This window comes from Macrobrachium rosenbergii, chromosome 6, assembly GCF_040412425.1.
Source record: "Macrobrachium rosenbergii isolate ZJJX-2024 chromosome 6, ASM4041242v1, whole genome shotgun sequence".
Classification (NCBI taxonomy): Eukaryota; Metazoa; Arthropoda; class Malacostraca; order Decapoda; family Palaemonidae; genus Macrobrachium; species Macrobrachium rosenbergii.
This window is the reverse complement of record NC_089746.1, coordinates 24,059,148-24,081,647: the sequence shown is the minus strand read 5'-3', so window position 1 is coordinate 24,081,647 and position 22,500 is coordinate 24,059,148. Positions and strand designations below refer to the sequence as shown.

Below are 22,500 nucleotides of genomic sequence, written 5' to 3'. Positions count from 1 at the left end.
GAACACATTCCAGACCAAACAATAGAGTTAACCTTACGGGAAATACTGAGATTTCTGTAAGGAGCTTCAGATCACTACTTATTGTATCATCAACATTTCCAGAGAAATTTATCAACAGACACACAAAGGTTCCCAGAGGAATTCGGGGCGTTCAGTGGCTAAACAAAACAGTGACATTTTTAAAAAGTGGAGAAAAGACGTTCAAAGATTTTCAAACTCTGAACAGAGATTACTTTGTTATTTTACACGCTAGGAAAAATAATCTTTTTAAAATGAAAGCTTGATAAAACGGTGCTTAGCATGCTCTACACCAGGTTTCGCAATGATGCATAGCAATGCTTTTATTGCAGTTATACAGACATTAAAATGAATAATGGCATATATATATAATATATATATATATATATATATATATATATATATATATATAAATATATATAAATATATATATATATATATATATATATATTTATATATATATATATATATATATATATATATGTGTGTGTGTGTGTGTGTGTGTGTGTGTGCGTGTGTGTGTGTGTGTGTACCACAGAAGATCAATCACTAGGTTTACATATATTATTGAGGATGTGTGTGTGTGTGTGTGTTAAAATATAGATGTTTCTCTCTTACTTTTAACTGAACTCAAATTTTAATCGATTTTTACTTGCATTCAAAACCAGAATAGAAACTAGTAGGCAATTACAGTCTAAAAGAGAAAATAAAGGTTCAAGCTGTCATTTCTTTTCTGTGATTCAAAATTACTACGGAAACTCGTATTCATTTATAATTTCTACCATGTGATTTTTCTTTCCAAGACAAGTATAAAGTTTTCAGGCAGTCATTGGTTTGTTTATTTCCCTTCTTAGACAAGATGAAATTCCTGATCGTAGCTTCTGTCTGCGTTGCTGTGGCTTTCGGCCAGAGCAGAATCAATCCAAAACCCAGTGTTCGGAATTTGCCTGCTGAAGTCAGAAAAGGTTAGTAATCCTTACAGTTTCTTATCGCCTTGCCAGATTGTGAACATTAAAGAAAAAGTAAGCAGAGTATGTGCACATAGTAAATGTTTGGCTTATTAATCAGTTTGCGTAAGAGATACATATCTCAGAAGTGCAATTACAGCATGATTATTCCTTTAAACAGAGGCTCCAAGCCAGTGCTTTGCATTCACTCAGCAAAAGGCCTTCGCCGTGGGCCAGTCTTGGCCCCTGGCTCCCTTCTGTGGCAGAGGCACCTGCATTCAACATGAAGGCAAACTCTTCGAAAAGGTGGAAGACTGTGGCGTTGAGCCCAAGCCATCTCCCGGCTGCAGAGTCGTGAACGAAGCCGACAAAAGCAAGCCATACCCAGCCTGCTGCCCCGTGTACGAGTGTCAAGAAGGTGCCACCCTCCAGTACCCAACTGAACAAGAGGTTAGGGCTGCTGGACAAAAGGCTGCTCAAGCAGCTGGGCAGAGCGGTTAAGAACTTCAGACAGCCTTCCGTCCAGACAACCGTCCTCATTTTAATCTGATTCTTGATCTTTTGCTCCAAGTTTAAAAATATTATGGACGCTGATGTGTTGTAGTAGGATAATTCAATCAGAGGTTTAATTTTGCTTTAAACATTAATTGTTGAAGCTACTTGAAAAAATTATTGAGAAGAGTTCAGCCATTATTGGGTTCGTGAGATGTAATAAAGCAATCTTTAATTTCCATTAGAGCATTTTTAGCCTGATAGCGTTTCCATAAAATCGTTAGACTAATGAAGACTGTCCTACTTAAGCTAGACAGTGATAACAAATTAGGGTTCTTCCTGAGCAGAGAAAGAGTAAACAAAAATGACTGTATCCAAGATGGATGAATTCGGCAACACTCTCAGGTATAAAAACTTTCCATTTAGATATGTGTGAGACCAAAATATACTTGAACGGGAAAAATGTAAAACCTAAAATAACAATTGTTTGAATGAACATAAAAGTTTCGAAACTTTGATGTATAAAAGCAGATGAACATTGAAACAGCGGACTTAGAATAAATAATCGGAAAACGAGTCACCTAAAATGTAGCTGGGCGGATATGAAAAATAAATAAATAAATAAATAAAGGTATAAGCTGTTTGATAAAGAGCATGAGAACATTGCTAAATTAATTTTAGCATGCTCTGAAATAAAACAATATTTTTCATTTCAGTAAAAAAACAGGCTTCAAATCTGATGTTATTCCGACTAACTAGTTTGTTCAAAAGAAAGAAGCATTATGTAAAAGAGAAGAATAACGAAGAATAGTCTGACTTTAAGTATAAGAAAAAGGAAGCATTACTGTACATAGGATCTGAAAATGCTCGCTAGTATTGTTTCTAAAAGCAGTGCCGCACTCAATCATTTCAGATGGAAACAGAAAAGTAAAAGGAATTTAGAAAGTATTTTTCAAAGTTAAGGTACAAGGGATTTCGAAAGTATGTATAATTTACACATATCAGAAATAATTAAAAACAATCAAAAAAGTGTTAAGGACAGTAAGATATTACTTAGCATTTTATTGCGACCGATCCAGCGCTGAAGACTAAAACTTGGTGTTTTGGACAGAAATAATTGGGAAAAAATGTTTCGTTTTAGACTAATATGATGATGCTTTACTCTTTGTATAGTATTATATTTTTCTGTGCTTGTCTATTCTGAATCTGTCTCACTTCAGTAATGTGTCAGTCCTTTTTCCTTGTATATAGTACCACTCCATTACTAATGCTGTCGTGAATTAACTTTTTCTGTAAATAGAGTTGAAACTGAATGCATTAATTTTCATTTCTAGTTGTATCTCTTGATTTTTTAACAAAAACCTTTGCGAAATCATCTTCCTTGCTTTTAATATTTTTTACTTTTCTTTTTGTTTTGTGCCATTGAGCTAAACATGAGCCCTACAGGCTATTTCAGTCACAATGAATTTGGATACTTGTGGAAGGTTCTAAAGCATTGTAGTGCTAGTTTTGTTGATAACTAGAGCCACGTTTCATGGTATGACTGGATTTTTTATCTCTTGAATATTTCCACTCGTTCATCCCTGAAGTAGGTTTCCAGTGTCTTTATTAGCATTTTATATATATATATATATATATATATATATATATATATATATAGATAGATAGATAGATAGATAGATAGATAGAGAGATAGATAGATAGATAGATAGATAGATCTACATCTATATCTGTATATAGATATACTGTATATGTATATATGCATATATATGAATATATTTATATATATATATGGTGTATATATACTGTATATACTATATGTATATATATATATATATATATATATATATATATATATATATATATATATATATATATATATATATATATATATATATATATATATGTGTGTGTGTGTGTGTGTGTATGTATAAACAAAGTTGCAGCCACGAAGAAAAAAGTTAAACAATTGAGATGCTAGGTACTTTCGTCTTATTACAAAGACATGGTCACAGCAACAGTTGCTGTGGCCACGTCTTGGTAATAAGACGAAAGTGCTTAGTATCTCCATGTTTCACTTTTTTTCGTGGTCGTAACTTTGTTTGTATAATCATCATGTTTTCGCTTTTTCGTGATTTAACATCGAACATGTGTTATATATATATATATATATATATATATATATATATATATATATATATATATATATATATATATATATATATATATATATATATATATATATATACATGAATATAAGCGTACGAATTATATAAATAAACATAGAAACATTAACAATATCAATTTGCTTGTCCCTACTAGCGTATGCCAAGGATGCTCAACTAGAAAAGAAATCCTGGCAGCTAAGTCTAACCGTTTACTTGAAAAATAGAAACAACAGCGTCTCCAAAAAAAAAAAAAATCTAGCAGGTCGGATTGTATACTTTTTTTATGGTTATTCAAATTCCACGAGTATTTTGAACTTCATCCGGCATTCAGGTTCAGTGTTTGAGACCGGTTTTTGAAGCTTCAGCACTTAATGGCTAGACTTTGGGGGCCAGCACCAAGAACTTGGGGTATTTACAGAGCAGCTGCCTGTTAATAACAAATTTCATATTCACCGTCAAACGAAGCGTCTAAATATTCGTTTATACCTTATTTGTTTGGACGCCCCTCCTAGCAATGGCAAAGCAACACAAGAGAAAGTCTCCTGCAACGGAAAAGATTTGCCAGATTTCTCCTGCAAGGGATGGAAATATATAAACCGCAGAACTTCGCGCAACTCGCCCGATCTTCAGTTTCGGGATATAAAAAGGTCAAATGATGGTCAATGCCACGCACTCCTCGTTTGACCTTCCTTGCAGTGGCAGTGCTTCGAAAACTCAGGTAAGCTGGACAAATCAGAAAGAAGTTCTGTTAAATCTCTTGCTAAAAGTGAGTGTGAATTTACTTTTCATTCTTATGAAAAATTCATATCAGAATGCTTCAGAGTGATGGTATAATCACGAATTTGTCCTATCTCCTGCTCAAAAAAGAGCCAGTTTTGATAAAACTGTCCCAAAATCAGTTCCGCAAAAACTGGAGCACCTTTCTTTACTGATATATTGCATAAGATAACCAAATTGTTTATTGACTCCCATTTTAATATCCTGTTCACTGCTATTCGATTTAGTGAAAATCCTGTCGAACAAAAAAATTTAACCTCACAAAAAAAAAGAAATTAAATTGTAAAGAATTATAAATAATTTGTTTTCTTCATAGACTATATTTATTTCAACTTGACAAAAACAATAAAAACCATTCACACTAGTGACCTAACAAGCACAGAATTTTGTTTATTCTTAAAGATATGCTTTACGGCAATGGAAAGTATTTCATCTAACGAAAACAGCCTTTATTTATCTTCAAGGTTTCACGTCACTTTGAAGGTATGAAATAAGAATGTAACTAATAAAGAAGTACTATAGTGATGATTTCTTTGACAAAATGTCTTCATGCTAAAACTATTGCTGCGTCCACGTAAATTCTTCGTGGATAGGAATTCATTGACATGTACTTCTGTGACTTTATAATCAAGTAAACTGGAAAATAAATAGCTTCCTAGAGAGTCTAAAATGGATTGGCTGTTAGATGTGTTTTCTATCAGGTCAAATCTAACATTATAGAAGAAACAGAATTCTTATCAACTTACCAGGTTTCATTGTGAAGTGTCAATTCATGCCCTTAGGCGTACAAGAAACAAAAAGTATCACTTGGCCTAAAAAGAAAGTTTCATGGATATACAAAGTTTTTTATGCAGTAAAACTAGGCCTGGTGATTCGCTTTAAATTTACCTGGAGATATCAAGAACCTTCTTTTGCTTAAACATCGAAATAATATATCGTCCAATAGCCACTTGCCTTTCGAGTTCATAACCAAGTGATATATTTATTGTTTTAGAAAAAGAATTCACATTCAATTAACAAACCTTTTTTCAGTTAATACCAAATCAAGGAAAAAAGACAAAGGGGCAACTATGAACTCAGAATTTACTTTTCACATACAACTAATGTTTCGACTGCATCAAAGTTAAAACGAAAATCCAACAAGGCGACCCCACTGGCCAGCCAACGGAAAAACAGCATGCGCCATTTCATGACTGTACGGTATCTGTTATCGAAAGACAATGCTAAGAACACGCACATTGTTGCCATCTTAGCATTTTGTGATCGCTAGGTCGGGGTCGTTTTCTCTTTATCCATTTATCGAAGAAAACGCAGGTTTAGAACAAAATATTATACAACCTCTTTTCATAATGGACAAAGTCGAAATATAGCACCTTCAGTGCTTAAAGTGAATTAATATCGGCAGACGATTTCGATGAGCGAACGAATCATTAGTGAAATAAACCTTATGCTTTCAAGGGTATGGTACAAGGACCATTAAATAAGAAATTGAATACTTGTAACCAAAAAAAAAAAAATTAGATATTAACCAAAACTACATAGGAAACTTTGCATTTATATTTCTCCGATACGATTTTCTTCCCAGGACAAATTAAGCATACCCGATTCATTATTATTTATGTTTGTTTTTTTTTTAATGTATCACAGCTAAGATGAAAATCCTGATCGTAGCCTCCGTCGGCGTTGCAGTGGTTCTCTGCCAACAAACCCAGGACCCACTAAGACGAACAAACCGTACAACCAAGGCCCAACGTTCGTAATCTGAATGCCGAAGTCAGACCACGTTAGTAATGATTTTAGTCCTTGAAACATGCAAATATTACTTTATAAACAATTTTTTTCCTCTTTTCCATAAAGTCTAGATAGAAAATGCTTATAGTAAAAGAAAAACTTTTTGCATGATGTCTAAAGCTGAAGAGATGACTTATTAAATGAAGTTTAAGAGACGATTTTTGTCTTAAGTAACATAAGACGAGCACTTATAGCTAAGAAGTGTTAACACAACTTTTATTATTGTTAAAACAGAGGCTCCGGGTTAGTGCTTTGCATTCACTGCCAATAGGGCCTTCCCCGTGGGCCAGTCTTGGCCCCTGGCTCCCTTCTGTGGCAAAGCCACCTGCATTCAGCATGAAGGAAAACTCTTCGAAAAGGTGGAAGACCGTGGCTTTGAGCCCAAGCCATCTCCCGGCTGCAGAATCGTGAACGAGGCCGACCAAGCTAAGCTATACCCAGCCTGCTGCCCCGTGTACCATTGTCAGCCAGGAGCCACCCTCCAGTACCCAACAGAGCAAGAACTAAGGGCTGCTGCCCAGAGGAATGCTCAAGTTGCACCAAGTGGTTAAAGATAAGAACGTCGATTTTTCAGCTATTCTAACTCATAATCGTGTCGGACTTGTTTTTCAGAGTATAATAAATAAAATTACATATTTAAATGAACTGTGATAGTTATAAAACGATGTGGGAGATCTGATTTGCTTAGAAAATAATCACTAACACGACCTGTAAAATATATAAAGGAAGAGGAGCTTGTATTTATAACTCAATTTTATGTTTTATTTAAGACGAATTCTTTTTTTGGCCTAATAATATTATCATTGAGGAATCAGACTTGGAATGGTCATTGCAATGATGCTTTAAATAATCATGTATAGCAGTTATCCTGAGGACAGACTTGGAATCGAACTTGCTTAACTAATTGCAAAGAATGAATAAAGACATTAATTTTACACTGATTCTTTTGGTAAACCCTTAGCCTTCGATCTCGTTCGGGGTCAAGCCACCCATTTATTGATAATCTCTAACACACTATTAGCCTTCCTGGAAATCTGTTACCTTGATAATGTTCTGTCCCATACATATGAGTGAGAGCGATATATGGATATAGCCTTTGAATAACAGTTAAGGTTTACTATAGTATAGGTGGTAAATGATAAGAAGTGAAGTGTAGAAGTTTTAGGTCATAATCAAAGTATCACTAAAGAGAGAAATAGAGAAAGGGGTGGCGTTGAGGAAGTTGCACTGATAAGTAGCAGGGATTAAACGAAAAGTAGAAGGTGAAATGTGATGAGGCAGAGACCTAAGGAACACTGTAATGAACCTTGTACCTGCATGCTCCCTTTGTATTAGAGCTGTACCAAGCCGCGGGGTTTGCCGTAAGAGGTCCGCATTGGTCTGAAGACAGAGAGCTGAATGAGTTAAAGTTAAAATTAATTGAAATTTGGACGATGAGATGAATGAGCAAAAACAATAGCTCAGGTTGAAGCATAACTGATGGCAATATATTCTGGTCAATCCGATTTTTTTCTTTTAGAACCTAGGCCTATACTGGAAAGCCTTCGTCTATACTGAAAAGCCTTCGTCTCAATTTGTACAAAGATCCAGACTAGGCATCTTATACCTTTGAGGACCTTTCACACTTACAGGTTGCATTAGACAACTGCCCTAAAACCAACGAACTGTATTCGCAGCCTTGTTTGACTTTGAGGATTCCACTTCTTTGAGACTTCAAATGACTGAAGGCAAGGTTTTGTTAAGAAGGCAAAGGACGAATACTGGAACTCATTCAAAACAACGAGTTAAGAAGAGTGACTTCGTCAAGACAAAAAGCTGTTGCACCATGAGTTTGGCAGAGGAAATGACTTTAGAACTTTCTGATTGATGTATACGATAATGTCAGTATATTTCAGTTATTTTCCAAGCATGGATTTATAGCCACATATAATATATTCCGCGCTTGGTTTTTCGTTTTTCACTTTTATGTTACATTTAAAATCTTTGTTTTTTATTCAGCTAGATTGCAAAGTAAATTCTGGAAAACTTGGTAGAAATTTGTTCGATTCATTCAGCTAATGTTTCAGAAATATTCGAATGTGAAAGCAAGTCGTATTTAGGATAGAGGAATCATATGTTTACCTTCGAGAGAAAGGGTAATGAAATAAACCAGGAGTATATAAGTAGATTTATTTTTACGTATTCTTAACACAAGATTAACTAATTTATAACAATGATTTAAACTTCCTCTGTCAAGTACCCATCAGAATGCATTATGGCCATTTATAGAATAGGTATTCTCATTTTTACAAAGACGATAATGAATTCTCAACAGGTAAAGAAATTTCCTAATAGCACGACTGATATTTCAACGTGCTTCAATTTTTTCAATTCTTTATATAGTGAGTTAAAAGAATTATCTCTTCTTTGTTGAGTACAGAGAAAGATATAGATACAAAAATATAACAACAATTTCAAAATGAGTAACATTTTAGCTTCTCCTTCAAAGCCATTCCGTGCCTTTTATGACCTCTTTGCTCCTGGTGTAGTTGGTGTACCTGGTCCAGCTGTTGTTGTGGGTCGTGGAGTTTCAGCAGCTTGGGTAGCGTGTGCATCTGGGGCAGAGTGAGGAGATGGTGAACCTTGAGAAGCTGGGGGAGCTTGTCCACCTGATGCACCTTGTGTATCTCGTGTTGTACTTTGTGCAGCAGCTTTAACTTCTTCCTCTGTTGGGTACTGAAGGGTGGAACCTGGCTGGCACTCGTACACGGGGCAGCAGGCAGGGTATGGTTTGTTTTTGTCGGCTTCGTTCACGACTTTGCAGCCGGGAGATTGCTTTGGCAGAGGGCCACAGTCTTCCACTTTTTCGAACAGCTTGTCCCCTTCTTTGAAGCAAGTGGATTTACCACAGACGGGAAGGGCCCAAGTCTGGCCCACCTGGAAGACTTTCCCTTCACTGATCGACACGCAGGCGCTTGGGCTATCTGCAGGGAAGACGGAAAAGATTTAGGGGGACTCTTCGGTTAGCTACGAACACCTTTTATTTAATTATGTGAAACGAGTGTGATGTTCTCTCAGGAAAGATGTACAACATTAAGAGTAACTGGTTTTTAGGCCGTCGTACTGTTTCGGTTATCTAGGAGGTCTTCTAAAGTTAAACAGCAAACAAGCCAATCGAGAGGTTAACACTCACCTTTCCCCACATTAGCAGGCAGATTACGAGAATTCAGTTTCGACTCGATTCTTGTTTGCCCCAGGGCCACGGCAACGCAGACGGCAACTACAATCAAGGTTTTCATCTTGGCTGTGGAGATGATCAAGAAGGATCAGTAATTATCTGTAAAACTTACTTTTGTCTGGAGACAAGAGGTAAGCATCATAAAGACAGGTAAATAGTATAACATGTTTTGAAAATTTGTCCTCATAGTTCTCAGAGCTCCGTAAACGGGTTTTTGCGAATTTAACATGAGTTTTAGCTTATCAAGCGCTTGTTAATATTTAGACATTATCATAGTCTTCAATGATTACTATTAGTGGTAACAGTAGCAACAGTAGTTATCGTGATAAAATACATTTGTTTAATGTGGTTAGATTTTTTTTTTATTTTTATCCATATAACAAAGTCCATCACTATTACCATTATTGTTATAACAAGTTCAGCTGAATCCTTGATTTAGGCAAATAACCACAGAAGTTCGTATTTAATTCACAGTAAGATTACGACACAAATTAAAAAAGCACGAATAAAAGAAACCTGGAGTAACCAGTTTACTCCTAACGGTTATTCTTTACTCTCCTCCGAAGTTAGATCGAGAATACTTCTGGCAACTTTGATTAGAAAAAGCACAAGATTTAAGACATAATACGGCCATGAAGGTGGGAGAAAGGACAGAAGCGCCCAACAAAGAGGCAATACAACCCCTCCCCCCGGCCCCGCCTCCCTACGAAGGACAACCCCCAAATGGAAATCTGGTCCAGCCAGCAAGCTGGCGACCTTTCGCATTTTGCCTCAGAGACCTCTATCATATTTGGTCAGGAGATTTCTGTTTGTATTATTATTATTATTATTATTATTATTATTATTATTATTATTATTATTCAAAGATCAATATGCAAATCAAAAGATAAATGCGGAACTCAATTCGAAAGTCTACTGCTCGTGTTCATTAAGTGATTCAGGACAGCTCCTAAAGGGTGTTAAGTTGTACTAGCTTTATGTAGCTTTCAACGGTTTATCAATACTCCAAGGACGTGATTGATGATGAGAAGCAATATGAATGAAATAAGATATTGAACTCAAAATGACTGTTTAAAGATTCACTCTGCTTTAATGTCAATACTCTTCTTCAAGCTAATGTCAGCAGCTTACAACCGAAACAAAATGTCAAAAGGAGGCATCAAGGCGAAAAGCTGATCTTCGAGATTTTAAAAGAGAAATGCTGAATGTCATCCAGGTATAATTTGGCCTCTGGTAAGTATACCTTAAAAATTTCAGGTACACTTCAGCCACTCTTACCTTTTGTTCTTCGGCAAGTGACTCCTTACTTGAAGCTAAAGTGTTGCTACGGGACCTGGCCTCCGAATCTCGTTTATATATCCCGCACTGGGTCAGTCGTTGGGTGGTAGGCGCGGTTGTTAAAATACAATTTTCTGTCGTGGTTGGTGTATTTCATTTTCGTGTACCTTTCATGAATGCGCTCGTTTCAGGGTTTATTTCCCCTTCAATTCGAGAGCTATTACGGTAGAACATAACGGCCTATGACAATCACAGCGTATGAGATTTGTGTCGTAATATATGAGCGCTCATGGCAACCCCTCGAACTTTGTTTCCAAGAAGCGTGTGGCAACGTAGGAAAAACCGACGCTTACGAAGAACCCTCGCTCGCGAAAAGAGATTATGCCGGGGACGCTCCCCTCCCCCAGACGCTGCTCCCCTTCTATCCCCCCTCCTCTTCCCACCCCCACCCCGCCCCCTCCATAACCTCCTCTCTAAAAAACGATCCAGAACAAGATTGAACCGGAGACTACTTGAGTGGGCGTTCTTGTCCTGGATTTGTACCATGGAACACCTCTGTTCGTCATTATTACGCACATAAACACCTCGTGCCCTATTGCGTTGATATATATGGCAGGAATCCTACACGTGTTTGGGTCCACTTTCATATGATCTGGATTCTTTTGCATATATTACGCATTAATGGAATTAATTTTTGTTCATGATTTAGAGCCTTTCGTGGATTTCCTTTCTCTTTTATGTGAGGGGGAGCGGTGGGAGAGTGGAGGTCCAAATCTTACATTCGGTAATACAAGAAGGAATTTTGGAAGGATCAGTCGCAAAGAATCACTCTAAAAGGAAAATGTCTGACTATGCAGTATAATATTACGGCATGGCAGCCATTTTCCAAGATGGCCTCCCGGTGGTTTGCAAAATTCAGTATGTTTCGCGTATCATTCATTATGTTTCAGTCCATTCTGAAACCAGGTTTGCTTAAGAAACCTATTCAGAATTCAGCATTACTCATTTTAATATGGAACGTTTCCAATTTTTTTTTTTTTTTATCAAGAAGAATGGCGTTTGTATAAACCAAAATGTCTCTTTTTAGTACTGTTGTCTGACCGAAATGCTTGCAGTGTCGTGTCAGATCTTTCATCCAGTGCAAAAACTAGGACCACCGCGGAAAAGAATATACTGTATTTTAGCAATGGCAATACAGTATCGAAGTTAAATTCTAGCAATCTGAAACAGCGATGGTAACGTCACATCTATTAGCGATGTAGGGGTGGTAGTCGCAGGAGTGGTGCCTTAGCTAAGATAGTCAGTAGCATCAGGACTGCAAACTGTTACTCTACAATACCAGGTTGAAAAAGGAGCGGAACGGAACAATTACTATGACAAGTGAAAGTGCAGAAAAAATTCCACGTCAGACGGCCAGAGACTCCCCAGACCCCACAAGCATCGCGTTTCATCTACGTAAGGCAAGACGCGCTTCGGCATCAAGCGATGCAATGACAAGTAAAAAATGCGCAGAAGTTCCTTCGGCGCACTCTAGTTTTCTGTACAGCTTATAATGCTGTATGAAACTTTCAGCCACGGGCAATGAAACTCAGCCACGGTCCGGTGGTGGCCTGTGTTGTTAGTACCTATAGCCGTGCCAGATATACGATTATGGCTAAATTTAACCTTAAATAAAATAAGAACTACCGAGGCTAGAGGGCTGCAATTTGGTATGTTTGACGATTGGAGGGTGGATGATCAACATACCAATTTGCAGCCGTCTAGCCTCAGTAGTTTTTAAGATCTGAGGGCGGACAGAAAAAGTGCGAACTGACAGACAAAGCCGGCACAATTGTTTTCTTTTACAGAAAACTAAAAAAGGTGACTGGAGATTTGTTGAATGTGCAGTCATCGTAGGTGATGGAAACCTTATACCAAAACTTGGAACAGTGGAAACTGCCACACAAAAACTTGATTGCCATCTTGCCTGTTAGCTGCGATTTTTCAGCAGAGACTCAGCCTATCGGATTGCTCTGTTTTGAAAGCTCATTCAGCGAGGATTCATATCTGCTGTCCTTTCAGAGCTTTTAATCTAATACACTGATGTGATGACCGCATTACATAGAAAGTATGGATCCAGTTACAGTAAGGCTCGCAAACCTTTATATTTCTCTGTAAACAATGACTTCAAGTTCTAGGCAAGGAATCATTAGATGTCATTTCAATTGTTCTCTCGCATGTCCGAGTGAGATGCGATCGCACTCAACACACACACACACACACACACACACACACACACACAAGGATGTGATTATATTAGTCTCATTCAAGAAGGATATAATCATCTGAATGTTATCGCTGGAACACTTGGATATTTAAGTTGTTTAAAAGAGCTTGTTTTAAAACGTGCTTCATCATGATTGACGGTGGTATGTTGCTGAAGTATTAATGAAGCATCTGAAGTTACGTATTATAGCAGAACTGATATTGACTTGATCTAAGAAAAAAACTTTCAAATCACCAGGCAATTCTCAACTGACTACTCAATCAGCTCCTGGTACAAAAAGCAGAGTTCCATGAGTCAGCTGACTGTCATCTAGGATGTGGGCATACTCAGACTTCAAGATGCGAGAACATGTATCTCTAAAGGTGACCCTCGCAGGGTATTCATTACAACTTTTATCTCTTGCATCATCATCCGAATGATTGCATCAGTTGCCCGCTTCACTGAAATGGTTGAGAGTTATTTGTACATCTCTGATGTTCTTTCACAAAATTCGAGAGTTTTAGCTTTGTTCTTTGCAACGCCTTGGAATTTTTTTCGGTACATATGAAATGCATTTTGTATGTGAGCGTGTTATACTTAAAATATTTCTGGGCATGTCTGCGATTCTTTTACATATATTTGTGATATTTTTGTCTACGTTATGAACTTTTGCTTATGCTTTTGTTCATTTTGCATACCTGGGATTCTTTGACATATACTCGGATTCTTTTGCATATGTTTTGGAGACGTTTACCCATGCTTATGGTTTTCTCCCAGCAGGAAATTACCAAAAAAGGTTTTAGAATATCGGCAGTATCACAGTAAGGCGATAAATCGATATAAATCTGACTGAATCACATGTGATAAAAAAATGAATTCTGTGTAATGCGGATGGACAGGAAGAGACGTTGGTTCCAAAAAACAGAATATTTCTAAAAATAGCTAAGTAACCTCAGTAGGACCGTGGACATATTCCACACAAGGCGGGGTTCCGCCTTATTCTATTCCTCGATGAACCTGAGAAATTGCGAATGTAATTGCCAAAAAAAGCTAAGTATACCTTAGTTTTACCAGACCACTGAGCTGATTAACAGCTCTCCTAGGGCTGGCCCGAAGGATTAGACTTATTTTACATGGCTAAGAACCAATTGGTTACCTAGCAACGGAACCTACTGCTTATTGTGGAATCCGGAATCCGAACCACATTATACCGAGAAATGAATTTCTGTCACCAGAAATGAATTCCTCTAATTCTTCATTAGCCCGTCGGAGACTCGAACTCGGGCCTAGCGAGTGCTAGCCGACAACTCTACCGACTCGTCCAACGAGGAACTTGTAATTGCCAAGAAATGTGTTTCACTGTTTTTGGCCAATGTAACGTAGGCTATATCTATTAGGTAATTCGCAGCCCCAATATTGGTTACTCATTATATTTAATTGTTTCACAATAGCGATGGGCTTGACAAAATCCCTGCAGTCTGAAGGATACTTTTGTCATCTAGAGAGTTGATGCAATGCATGTAGACTGACTTGCTTCAGGTGTCATTCATCAACGTGAAAGATCAACTCTGGAATTCTATCAGTCAATTCAGTTGCCTCCAGCTGATAAAGTGGCCCACGTAAATCTCTAGTAATGTTCCAGGTTAACTTATAACAGATGGCTCAACAATTGCTGAGGACAAAATAAGTTAAATTTTTGGCACCTGTTACAGTTGCGTCATAAAGATGGACATCTTATTCCGTTAATAAATTCCGCTGATGGGCAAAAAACTGTGGAGATCAACTTCTGAGAAATCGGCTAAATACTGTTATGTTTTCCATGGCAACAGATCGTTAGAGTTTCTTTATTATAATTATTATTTTTATTTATTTATTTATTTATTTATTTATTTATTTATTTATTTATTTATTTATTTTGTCTATCACAGTCATCCTATTCGACTAGGTGATTTTTATAGTGTGGGGTTCCGGTTGCATCCTGCCTCCTTGGAAGTCCATCACTTTTCTCACTATTATTATTATTATTATTATTATTATTATTATTATTATTATTATTATTATTATTCAGAAGATGAACCCTATTCATATGGAACAAGCCCACAGGGCGGTTGGCTTGAAATTCAAGCTTCCAAAGAAAATGGGATTGATTTGAAAGAAGTAACGGAAGGAGCAGGCAAATTCACTTTACTATTTCCATAGATATCCTGCTGAAACACACCTGCACCGACATATACGGGTAAAATCACAAATGAATTCCAATCTTGCCGGCGTAAGTATTCATTAACTGACGCAATCGCTTTTCCTTTGACCTAAGTATCCATGAATTGTAAATATCAGGTTCAAAGAACTAACATCCCAGGAGATTCTGTCTTTCTCTTTATCCAAGCTTCATATTCCAGTTTATTACTTCTTTTCCTTCAGTTGTTATACCCCCTTGCCTTAGAGTTACATGCCTCTAATGGGCAGTGTATGCCCATCCAGGTTTTGTTACTAAGTATTAGAGGTATTCCAGTGAGCGGTGTATCCTTGCGCCTAGCCCAGGACAAGACAAAAGTATCGAGAATTCGGAACCGGTAACAAATGCCAGATCTGTAAATACGACGGACATTCAATTAACTTGCACCTTCACGCTTCCCTGATATTTATGATGGAGTTTTCAACGGGATACGGGGAACCTGAATTTTGGAATGACACGGAGAAGCTCTTCCTGCACGTCGGTATTTGAACCTGAGTTGGAGAATAGCTATCCAGCTGCTGACCATCCCAAACTATTTATATGTTTTAGGCAAACAAAATTTATGTCTCCCTTTTTAAAAAAAATCTTAACGGCATTTACTAAGCAATGAAAATTGCTGTCTCAGAGGATATACACAGCAACAAATTTCAAGCAGTCTTTTTTTTTTTTATTCTAACAATTAAAGGAAAAATCAAAGTAGCAAAACTTCAAGATTTAAAAATAATGCTGCAAGATCTTTTTCTTTCATTTTTGTTAAAACCGATAAGGAACTGTTTATGTTTTCAAAGTATTTAAAATCCTTTTGAGTCTTAATGAGACGCAAGATATGAAATACCACAAAAATAGATTTAAAACCTCTTAACTGGTAGAATTATTTCTAATCCAGTTAGTTACTGGATATTGATTTCATTGACCTCTTTCATATGAAATATTCTTTCATTTATAATCTGCAAATAGGAACTACGGAATCAAAGACAAACAGAATGCCGCACTAGGACAGGAGTTAAAAACAGAAATAAATAGATCATTAAAAGAGGATGATCTGTATAACGACAAGAAAAGAGCACCAACGAACTCATTAAGAAAATAAGACAAAAAAATAAGGAACTAAGTTTTAATTTCTTGGGGGCCCAGCTGGTCTTCCACCGCCTCCCTGCTGAGGACCGGGGCCGCCAGCCGCGGCAGCACTCCTAGCAGCAGCCTCCCTTGCTGCAGCTTGAATTTCCTCCTGGGATGGGTACTGCAGGGAAGCCCCTTCTTGGCATTCATACACTGGGCAACAGGCCGGGTAAGGCTTGTCTAAGTCGGCCTCATTGACCACTCTGCATCCGGGAGATTCCTTCGGCTTGAGGCCGCAGTCCTCCACCTTCTCGATGAGGCGATTGTTGTCCCTGAGGCAGGTGGCTTTGCCGCAGAAGGGAGCCAGGGGCCAAGACTCGCCGACTTTGAAGATCTTGCAGGCGGTCGAGCCGAAGCAAGCGCCCGGGAAATCTGTTGGGCAAAACGAAGGTAAGATTTAGCTGGTCTGTCGTGTAACCTCAAGATAGGTTTTCAGTTGTCATTACTAACATCGTGGAAGATTAGCAGCAACAAAAAGTTCTAGAATTATGTCAGGGAGATCAGTACTACTGGAAAGGAAATCAAGAGAAACCTTCCAGTACATATGCTGACCTCTTAGTGAATCAGCTGGCAGGGTGCGAACGTTTGGTTTTGGAGGGATCCTTGTCTGGCCGTGCGCCACCACAAAGCACAACGAGGCAATTACTAAGAATTTCATCTTATCTGCAGAGAAAAAGAAATAAAATATTAAGTAAGTCAGTTATGCACCTCTTAAAGGTAATGGCATGGTAATCTAATATTGGTCTAAGGAACGTCATGGAAAGACAATTAAGTACTTACGTGCCCGTTTTGAATAAATGCCCAGTCAGTTATCTGGGGAAATCAATAATCCTTGAATAGGGTGGTTTGATGAGTGCTACTTTCCTCCAGTTACCTTGATTTTTCCATTTCTTTGTAACCTATAATTTTATAGCTACAAACTATGGGGCTAGTATGATATTGCAATATTTAGATGCGTTCTTCTCGCCAGTTTTTTTTTTTTTTATTTCATCTTTCGGCGGTTTTATTTCGTACTGGCTTGGTACTTCCTGTTTATTGCCATTCGAATTAAAAAGGTCTTAGCAAATACAATGCATATTTATTGCGAGCATATTGTAACTCCGATATGGATGACCGTAAATGCATATTTTTTCTCTCTAGAAAGTAAATGTTTTTGTCACAGTCCCTTGACCTCAAGCATCTTTTGCTATTTCTAGGTAACAATTCAAACTGAAGATCAGCCTTTTTTCACACCGAGCAGAAGTTATACAATACGTCAGCCATTCCAAAAGGTTACAAGTATGACTGCAACATTTACTGGCCGCCGTCCATCCTTCAAGTGTCCTCTAAATTAATTGTTTTCTTGACCTTCAAGCCCTTGCGCAACTCATTTCAGTTCAGCAGTCTGCATCCTTATGGCCAGTATTCGTAACTATCACTAGTTATGAATAAATTCTTCTTAAATTTTAGTGTTGCTTATGACTTGGTAAAGTATACAGAGGTGATGACATTAATCCTGCATGCGAGAGATCCTTTGTTCTGTGGTTGCGGGAATATTACTTTCCTGTCCGTACCTGGTTATCAGCAGCTGACTAGGATCTTTAGCCTTTAAACAAGATTGCTTGAAGAAGTGGGTCTTGTTTTCCAAAAAAAAGACAATTGGTTCAGGAGACCTTCACTGGAGGATACCCTAGTTGGCCGTTTTCTGTTGCTTAGTCAAATTTTACTCTTGCTCTTAGCATCTGCATCACATTAACTGGCGCATGCTACCCGTTTTCTATTGAGGTGCAACGTTTTCATACTTCCTGTTTCCTGCATTTTTTTGTTCTTTATACTTTAAATCTATAGAATGGTCTTCCTGGTAATATTTAAGATAGGGATTATTTCTTTACTTATTTTACTTTCTCTTTGGTTTTAATGGTATGCATGTGATGGTTTGTTTGCTAGCTTAGCATTTTTTTTTTTGTCCCTCTCTTCGTTTTGTAATTTTTCACAAATGGGACTTCCATTTTGAGGAAGCTAACTTTGAATATTGATGCCCCTTTAGATTTACTTCATATTAATATATACTCATTTTCGATAGTAATCAATATAAATAAATAATAGCCTGTTTAATTGTCTACAACTACTGTATTAGTAAACTTTACTATGCGAGATCAAATCCCAGTTACTTTAAAGGGCTTTGAACTTCAACACAACAATCTGAAACCTTCAGTCGGATCCCGTAAAATTCAAACTGTTAAGTAATTTTTTTTTTAAGTTTCAACACTTTGCAGTTTTTCAGCACTACTTGAGATGAATCTTTGATAATCTTCCGGTCTCAGCGTATATATGAATGTCACTGACCAGCACTCAAAGCGTCGTTCCCGGTTTTACCGTTCCTGCCAAAACGAAGGAAAGTGGAATTTGCTCACGAGACGTAAGGTACTATTTAGGAGAGGCCTATGGACTCGACGAAATCATACTAGCATTATGTTTGAAATTATTACCTTTAGAGAGATCCCTGCATCCAATAATAAAAACAATAATAACAATGAGAAGGGGAATGTCACAAAAACCCCAATCGTCCTTCAGGGCTGAGCAATCCACTCCACTCCAAAGTTCCCTTGTTGGGATGCGAATCTCTGCCAAAATCTAATAACTTGTTACCTGCCGAGAGGCTCACCTTGGGTAACATTTCTCAAAAGAAACATTGACAAGTGGACAAGTAAACCGGACAATAAGCATAGCCACCTTGTCGGAGCTGGTAATAATAATAATCCAACTCAGTCCAATAACGGTCAAGTTTGGTATTGATAATCGTAGTTTTCGCAGTGGCTATCATTTTTACATTTTTTACCAGTTCATTAGTTCATTGCCACGATAAAAAAAGAGGGTTTTGAAGTTTCATTAAACTGATGTCCCCCTAAAACTGACCTTGGATGTTCATTAAAGTTCTCATGAAACCGAAGTCATTCTTATTTGTGGGGAGGGGGCCATTTAGATAAAAAAAAAATTAATCAGAAAGTAAAGGCTAATTGAAACTAGTTTTAATGTGATCAACTAATGTAATGTATGACTGTTGGTTGTACGGTCCCCGTAGCCTGGCAAACTTGGGTTATTTGTGTCTTTAACATATAGACCATCCACTTCAATTTCTTAATGATGCTTTAATATATCAGTTGTTCAGGTCAGATATCCGAGTTCTGACGCACTCGAGCAAAGGCAAACAAATGAGAAAAATGACACTACGCCCTCATCAAGATAACCAATGTCTTGTGACTACCCAAACACAAAGGTGACAGAAAAACTTGATAGAATCTTTATAGTAAATTGAATGAAATAAGATCAAATCTGACTCCCATATTATTGCTGCAGTATGTATGGCTATGTTCCACGACGGCTTTGGGTAATAGACACTGTGTTTTGAAGATTTTGAACATCTTATCAAAATCAACAGATGTCTTAATGTCAAGCCTTTTCAATTCCTGTAGTAAGCTATTTATTTCTTTGAAAAAATGAAAGGTATAAGAATGACAATAGATGGCAACTGTTTGCAATAACATTCAAAGAAGGCACTTCCCGTTTTAAGATGACAGAGATGTGCTTAAACATTTGGTTGGAAAAAATATAAAATACTTGAGAAAAAGAAAACAAGTTATATAAAAAGTCAGTTTCCTTGAAGTTTTAAGATGAAATATTTCCAATATGAAAATCACTACAAAATTCGTCCTACCTGTCAAATAATTAGTCATTGCAATGTATGGTCAGTAATTTGTTAATTAGTTTGGCGAGAATTTAAAATGGCAGTAAAAATGTATGATTACATCACTCTACTACAATAACGTAAACTAACTGGATCACCCATCGTTGTTTACAGTTCACCACAAGGTCCTGAAGCGTGTTTATACTTGCAAGGCTTACCTGGTCACTTTTTGCTGATTAGATCCGCTGTCCGTCGGAGCACGCTGGTTCGGTAGGCAAGGGCCTCCGCTCGCGGTTTATATATTCGACGATGACCACCGTCAGCACCTTTTGGCAATTCTGCGCATGCGTCAAGGGACATACCCTTTCTCATTGCCGAATACTATTATTAGTGCAAAAATGACAGTCATTCATTCGGTTGTCTGTCCTTGATTACGAAAAGGATCTCGGGTAATCTCTGTCGCGTAGCAGAAGAGCGTTTGATGCGCACTCGTGAACATTACGCATTGGAAAGATGTCAACGAAAGGCAAATGTCGGTTTCGAAGGTAAAACAAGACTAAAGGCATGTGGCACTGGGCATCTGAGACGGATTTTCCTCTGGCGCTTCGTTGTTAGGATGAAGTTCATTGAAATGGAAGAAAAGAGTCCCTTTGCAGTGGAAAAGTTTTTGAACGAAAACTTTAGACGAAGATATTTTAAGCAGTTCATATATTTCTCTGTTGGTTTCTCCTATATCGTTTTCTTCTTTTCTTATGAATGTTTTTCATCGTCTGAAAAAATGCCAGTACTTCAGAAATATTGCACATACATATATTTTTTTAATTACCTGTGTCTCTAAATAGTAGCTTATTTCTTTAAACAATATAAGTTTATATAATGGTATATGGCTGTGTTTGTTATTTCATTACATAACTTAATATTTTGCCATATTCAAATCTAGAAATTACTTTGAGTATACAGCATATGAAATGTATATCCATACAGTAATTATCAGATCTCCTCATGAAACTTGTGAAAACCAGTGAAAGAGATTATTTCTTCATTATATATGTATTATATATATATATATATATATGTGTGTGTATATATACACATATATATATAATATATATATAATGAAGAAATAATCTCTTTCACTGGTTTTCACAAGTTTCATGACGAGATTTGATAATTAACATATACATATATACTGTATGTATATATACACACAGACACTCACACACACATACACACGCGTGTATATATATATATATATATATATATATATATATATATATATATATATATATATATATATATATATGGCATTTTATTCCAACTCTTATTACTGCCTTTGTACTAAAGCAATTCCTCTAACCCGTAATAACTACCCGTTCAAGGCCATCAGTTCTTTTACTTCAATCAAATGGCCACTTATCTCAGCAAATGTTTTAAGTAAACTTAACTCAGTAACCATTTTACGAAAACGTTAAACATTCATGAACAAGTAAACTCAAGCACCACTGGCATTGGTGTCCTTGTCATGAAGTGTGAGTAATTGTTGATAAGCCTTTTTTCCACTGAAAAGAAGAACGAGGGACTACAGTACATGAATTTCCCTTTGCCCGAGGAAACCGAGGACCTACGCAGTCACGAATTCATATTCTTCTCTCTTTTCCTGTGGCAGAAAAGACTGGTTATCACTTCACTTAGTAATAGATGTCAGAGCAGAGGTACTCGGCTCACTTTTCATAATGATCTTTGATTTTTCATGTCATATTAGGAGATGGCTTCTTGCATTTGCTGCCAGTTTTACTACAACGAAGGCCTTCTTAGATCCTCTGAGCATGAATGATAATAATAATAATAATAATAATATTATTATTATTATTATTATTATTATTATTATTACAACCTTCGAAGCCAAACAACGCATTCTAACTGAAAAGTTAGACTACAACCGAAGGATCCATCAGAAGAACGTGGCCTTGAAAAAATATTTATGATTATATTACAAAGAAAAAAAACCATTAACGCAAAAACAGAAATAGAACAAAGCAAGAAACCGCCTTAGGAATAAAGAAAAAAAAGTCACGACGCACGTAAGGGTATGAATCACATCATGGAGCAGACGTCATCAGTGAAATCAATCTCTACAATAAACAAAATGTCACCGAATAAATTATAAAAACTAAATTGCGTAGGCACCGAATCTATTTTTTTATTTTTAATGCACAGAAGATAACTAGTTCCATTACCCAAGGTGAAACATTTGCCTTGAACTTCGCGCATGAACTAGACCAGATTAACAACCAAAGACTCTGATACACAAAGAGATTTTTTTTTTATTTCTTTGGCTTCAGTGAAAATATCAGAGGCCGAGTTGGGTCTTATCCTTCAAGGATCGTGCAAAATAGTTGAATAGGGCAAACGGGACCAGTGGATGGTTGCCCTTGCAACCTCCCAGCAAGAAGAGGATGGTGTCGGTGCAACGAACGGTTTCAACACGTTGTTGTTGTTGCCATACACGCCCGTGGCTGCGGCTTGGCCCAGTGCCCAGTCAGCCGTG

The 22,500-nt window shown here is 37.1% G+C and overlaps 3 protein-coding genes across 3 annotated transcripts in view; 1 reads left to right on the top strand and 2 right to left on the bottom strand.

Annotated features, from left to right (window-relative positions):
* LOC136839330 (uncharacterized) overlaps positions 1 to 1,696 on the top strand; it is a 1,865-nt gene extending 169 nt beyond the window's left edge. The window contains exons 2-3 of the mRNA XM_067105222.1: positions 873 to 983; positions 1,147 to 1,696. Coding sequence (XP_066961323.1) covers positions 878 to 983; positions 1,147 to 1,466 — 426 coding nt within the window. The 5' untranslated portion in view covers positions 873 to 877 and the 3' untranslated portion in view covers positions 1,467 to 1,696. The remainder of the gene's footprint in view (positions 1 to 872; positions 984 to 1,146) is intronic.
* Positions 1,697 to 8,347: 6,651 nt separating this feature from the next.
* Positions 8,348 to 10,825, bottom strand: LOC136839336 (uncharacterized). The gene is made up of 3 exons (XM_067105228.1): positions 10,689 to 10,825; positions 9,366 to 9,476; positions 8,348 to 9,156 (listed from the first exon to the last, which is right to left on the bottom strand). Exons 2-3 carry the CDS (start codon positions 9,469 to 9,471, stop codon positions 8,696 to 8,698), a joined length of 567 nt encoding a protein of 188 aa, XP_066961329.1. The 5' UTR covers positions 9,472 to 9,476; positions 10,689 to 10,825; the 3' UTR covers positions 8,348 to 8,695.
* A 5,444-nt stretch (positions 10,826 to 16,269) lies between these two features.
* LOC136839329 (uncharacterized) lies at positions 16,270 to 20,238 on the bottom strand. Its single transcript, XM_067105221.1, has 3 exons — positions 20,171 to 20,238; positions 16,841 to 16,951; positions 16,270 to 16,660 (listed from the first exon to the last, which is right to left on the bottom strand). The coding sequence occupies exons 2-3, from the start codon at positions 16,944 to 16,946 to the stop codon at positions 16,284 to 16,286; spliced, it is 483 nt and encodes a 160-aa protein (XP_066961322.1). The 5' UTR covers positions 16,947 to 16,951; positions 20,171 to 20,238; the 3' UTR covers positions 16,270 to 16,283.
* Between the last annotated feature and the right edge of the window lie 2,262 nt (positions 20,239 to 22,500).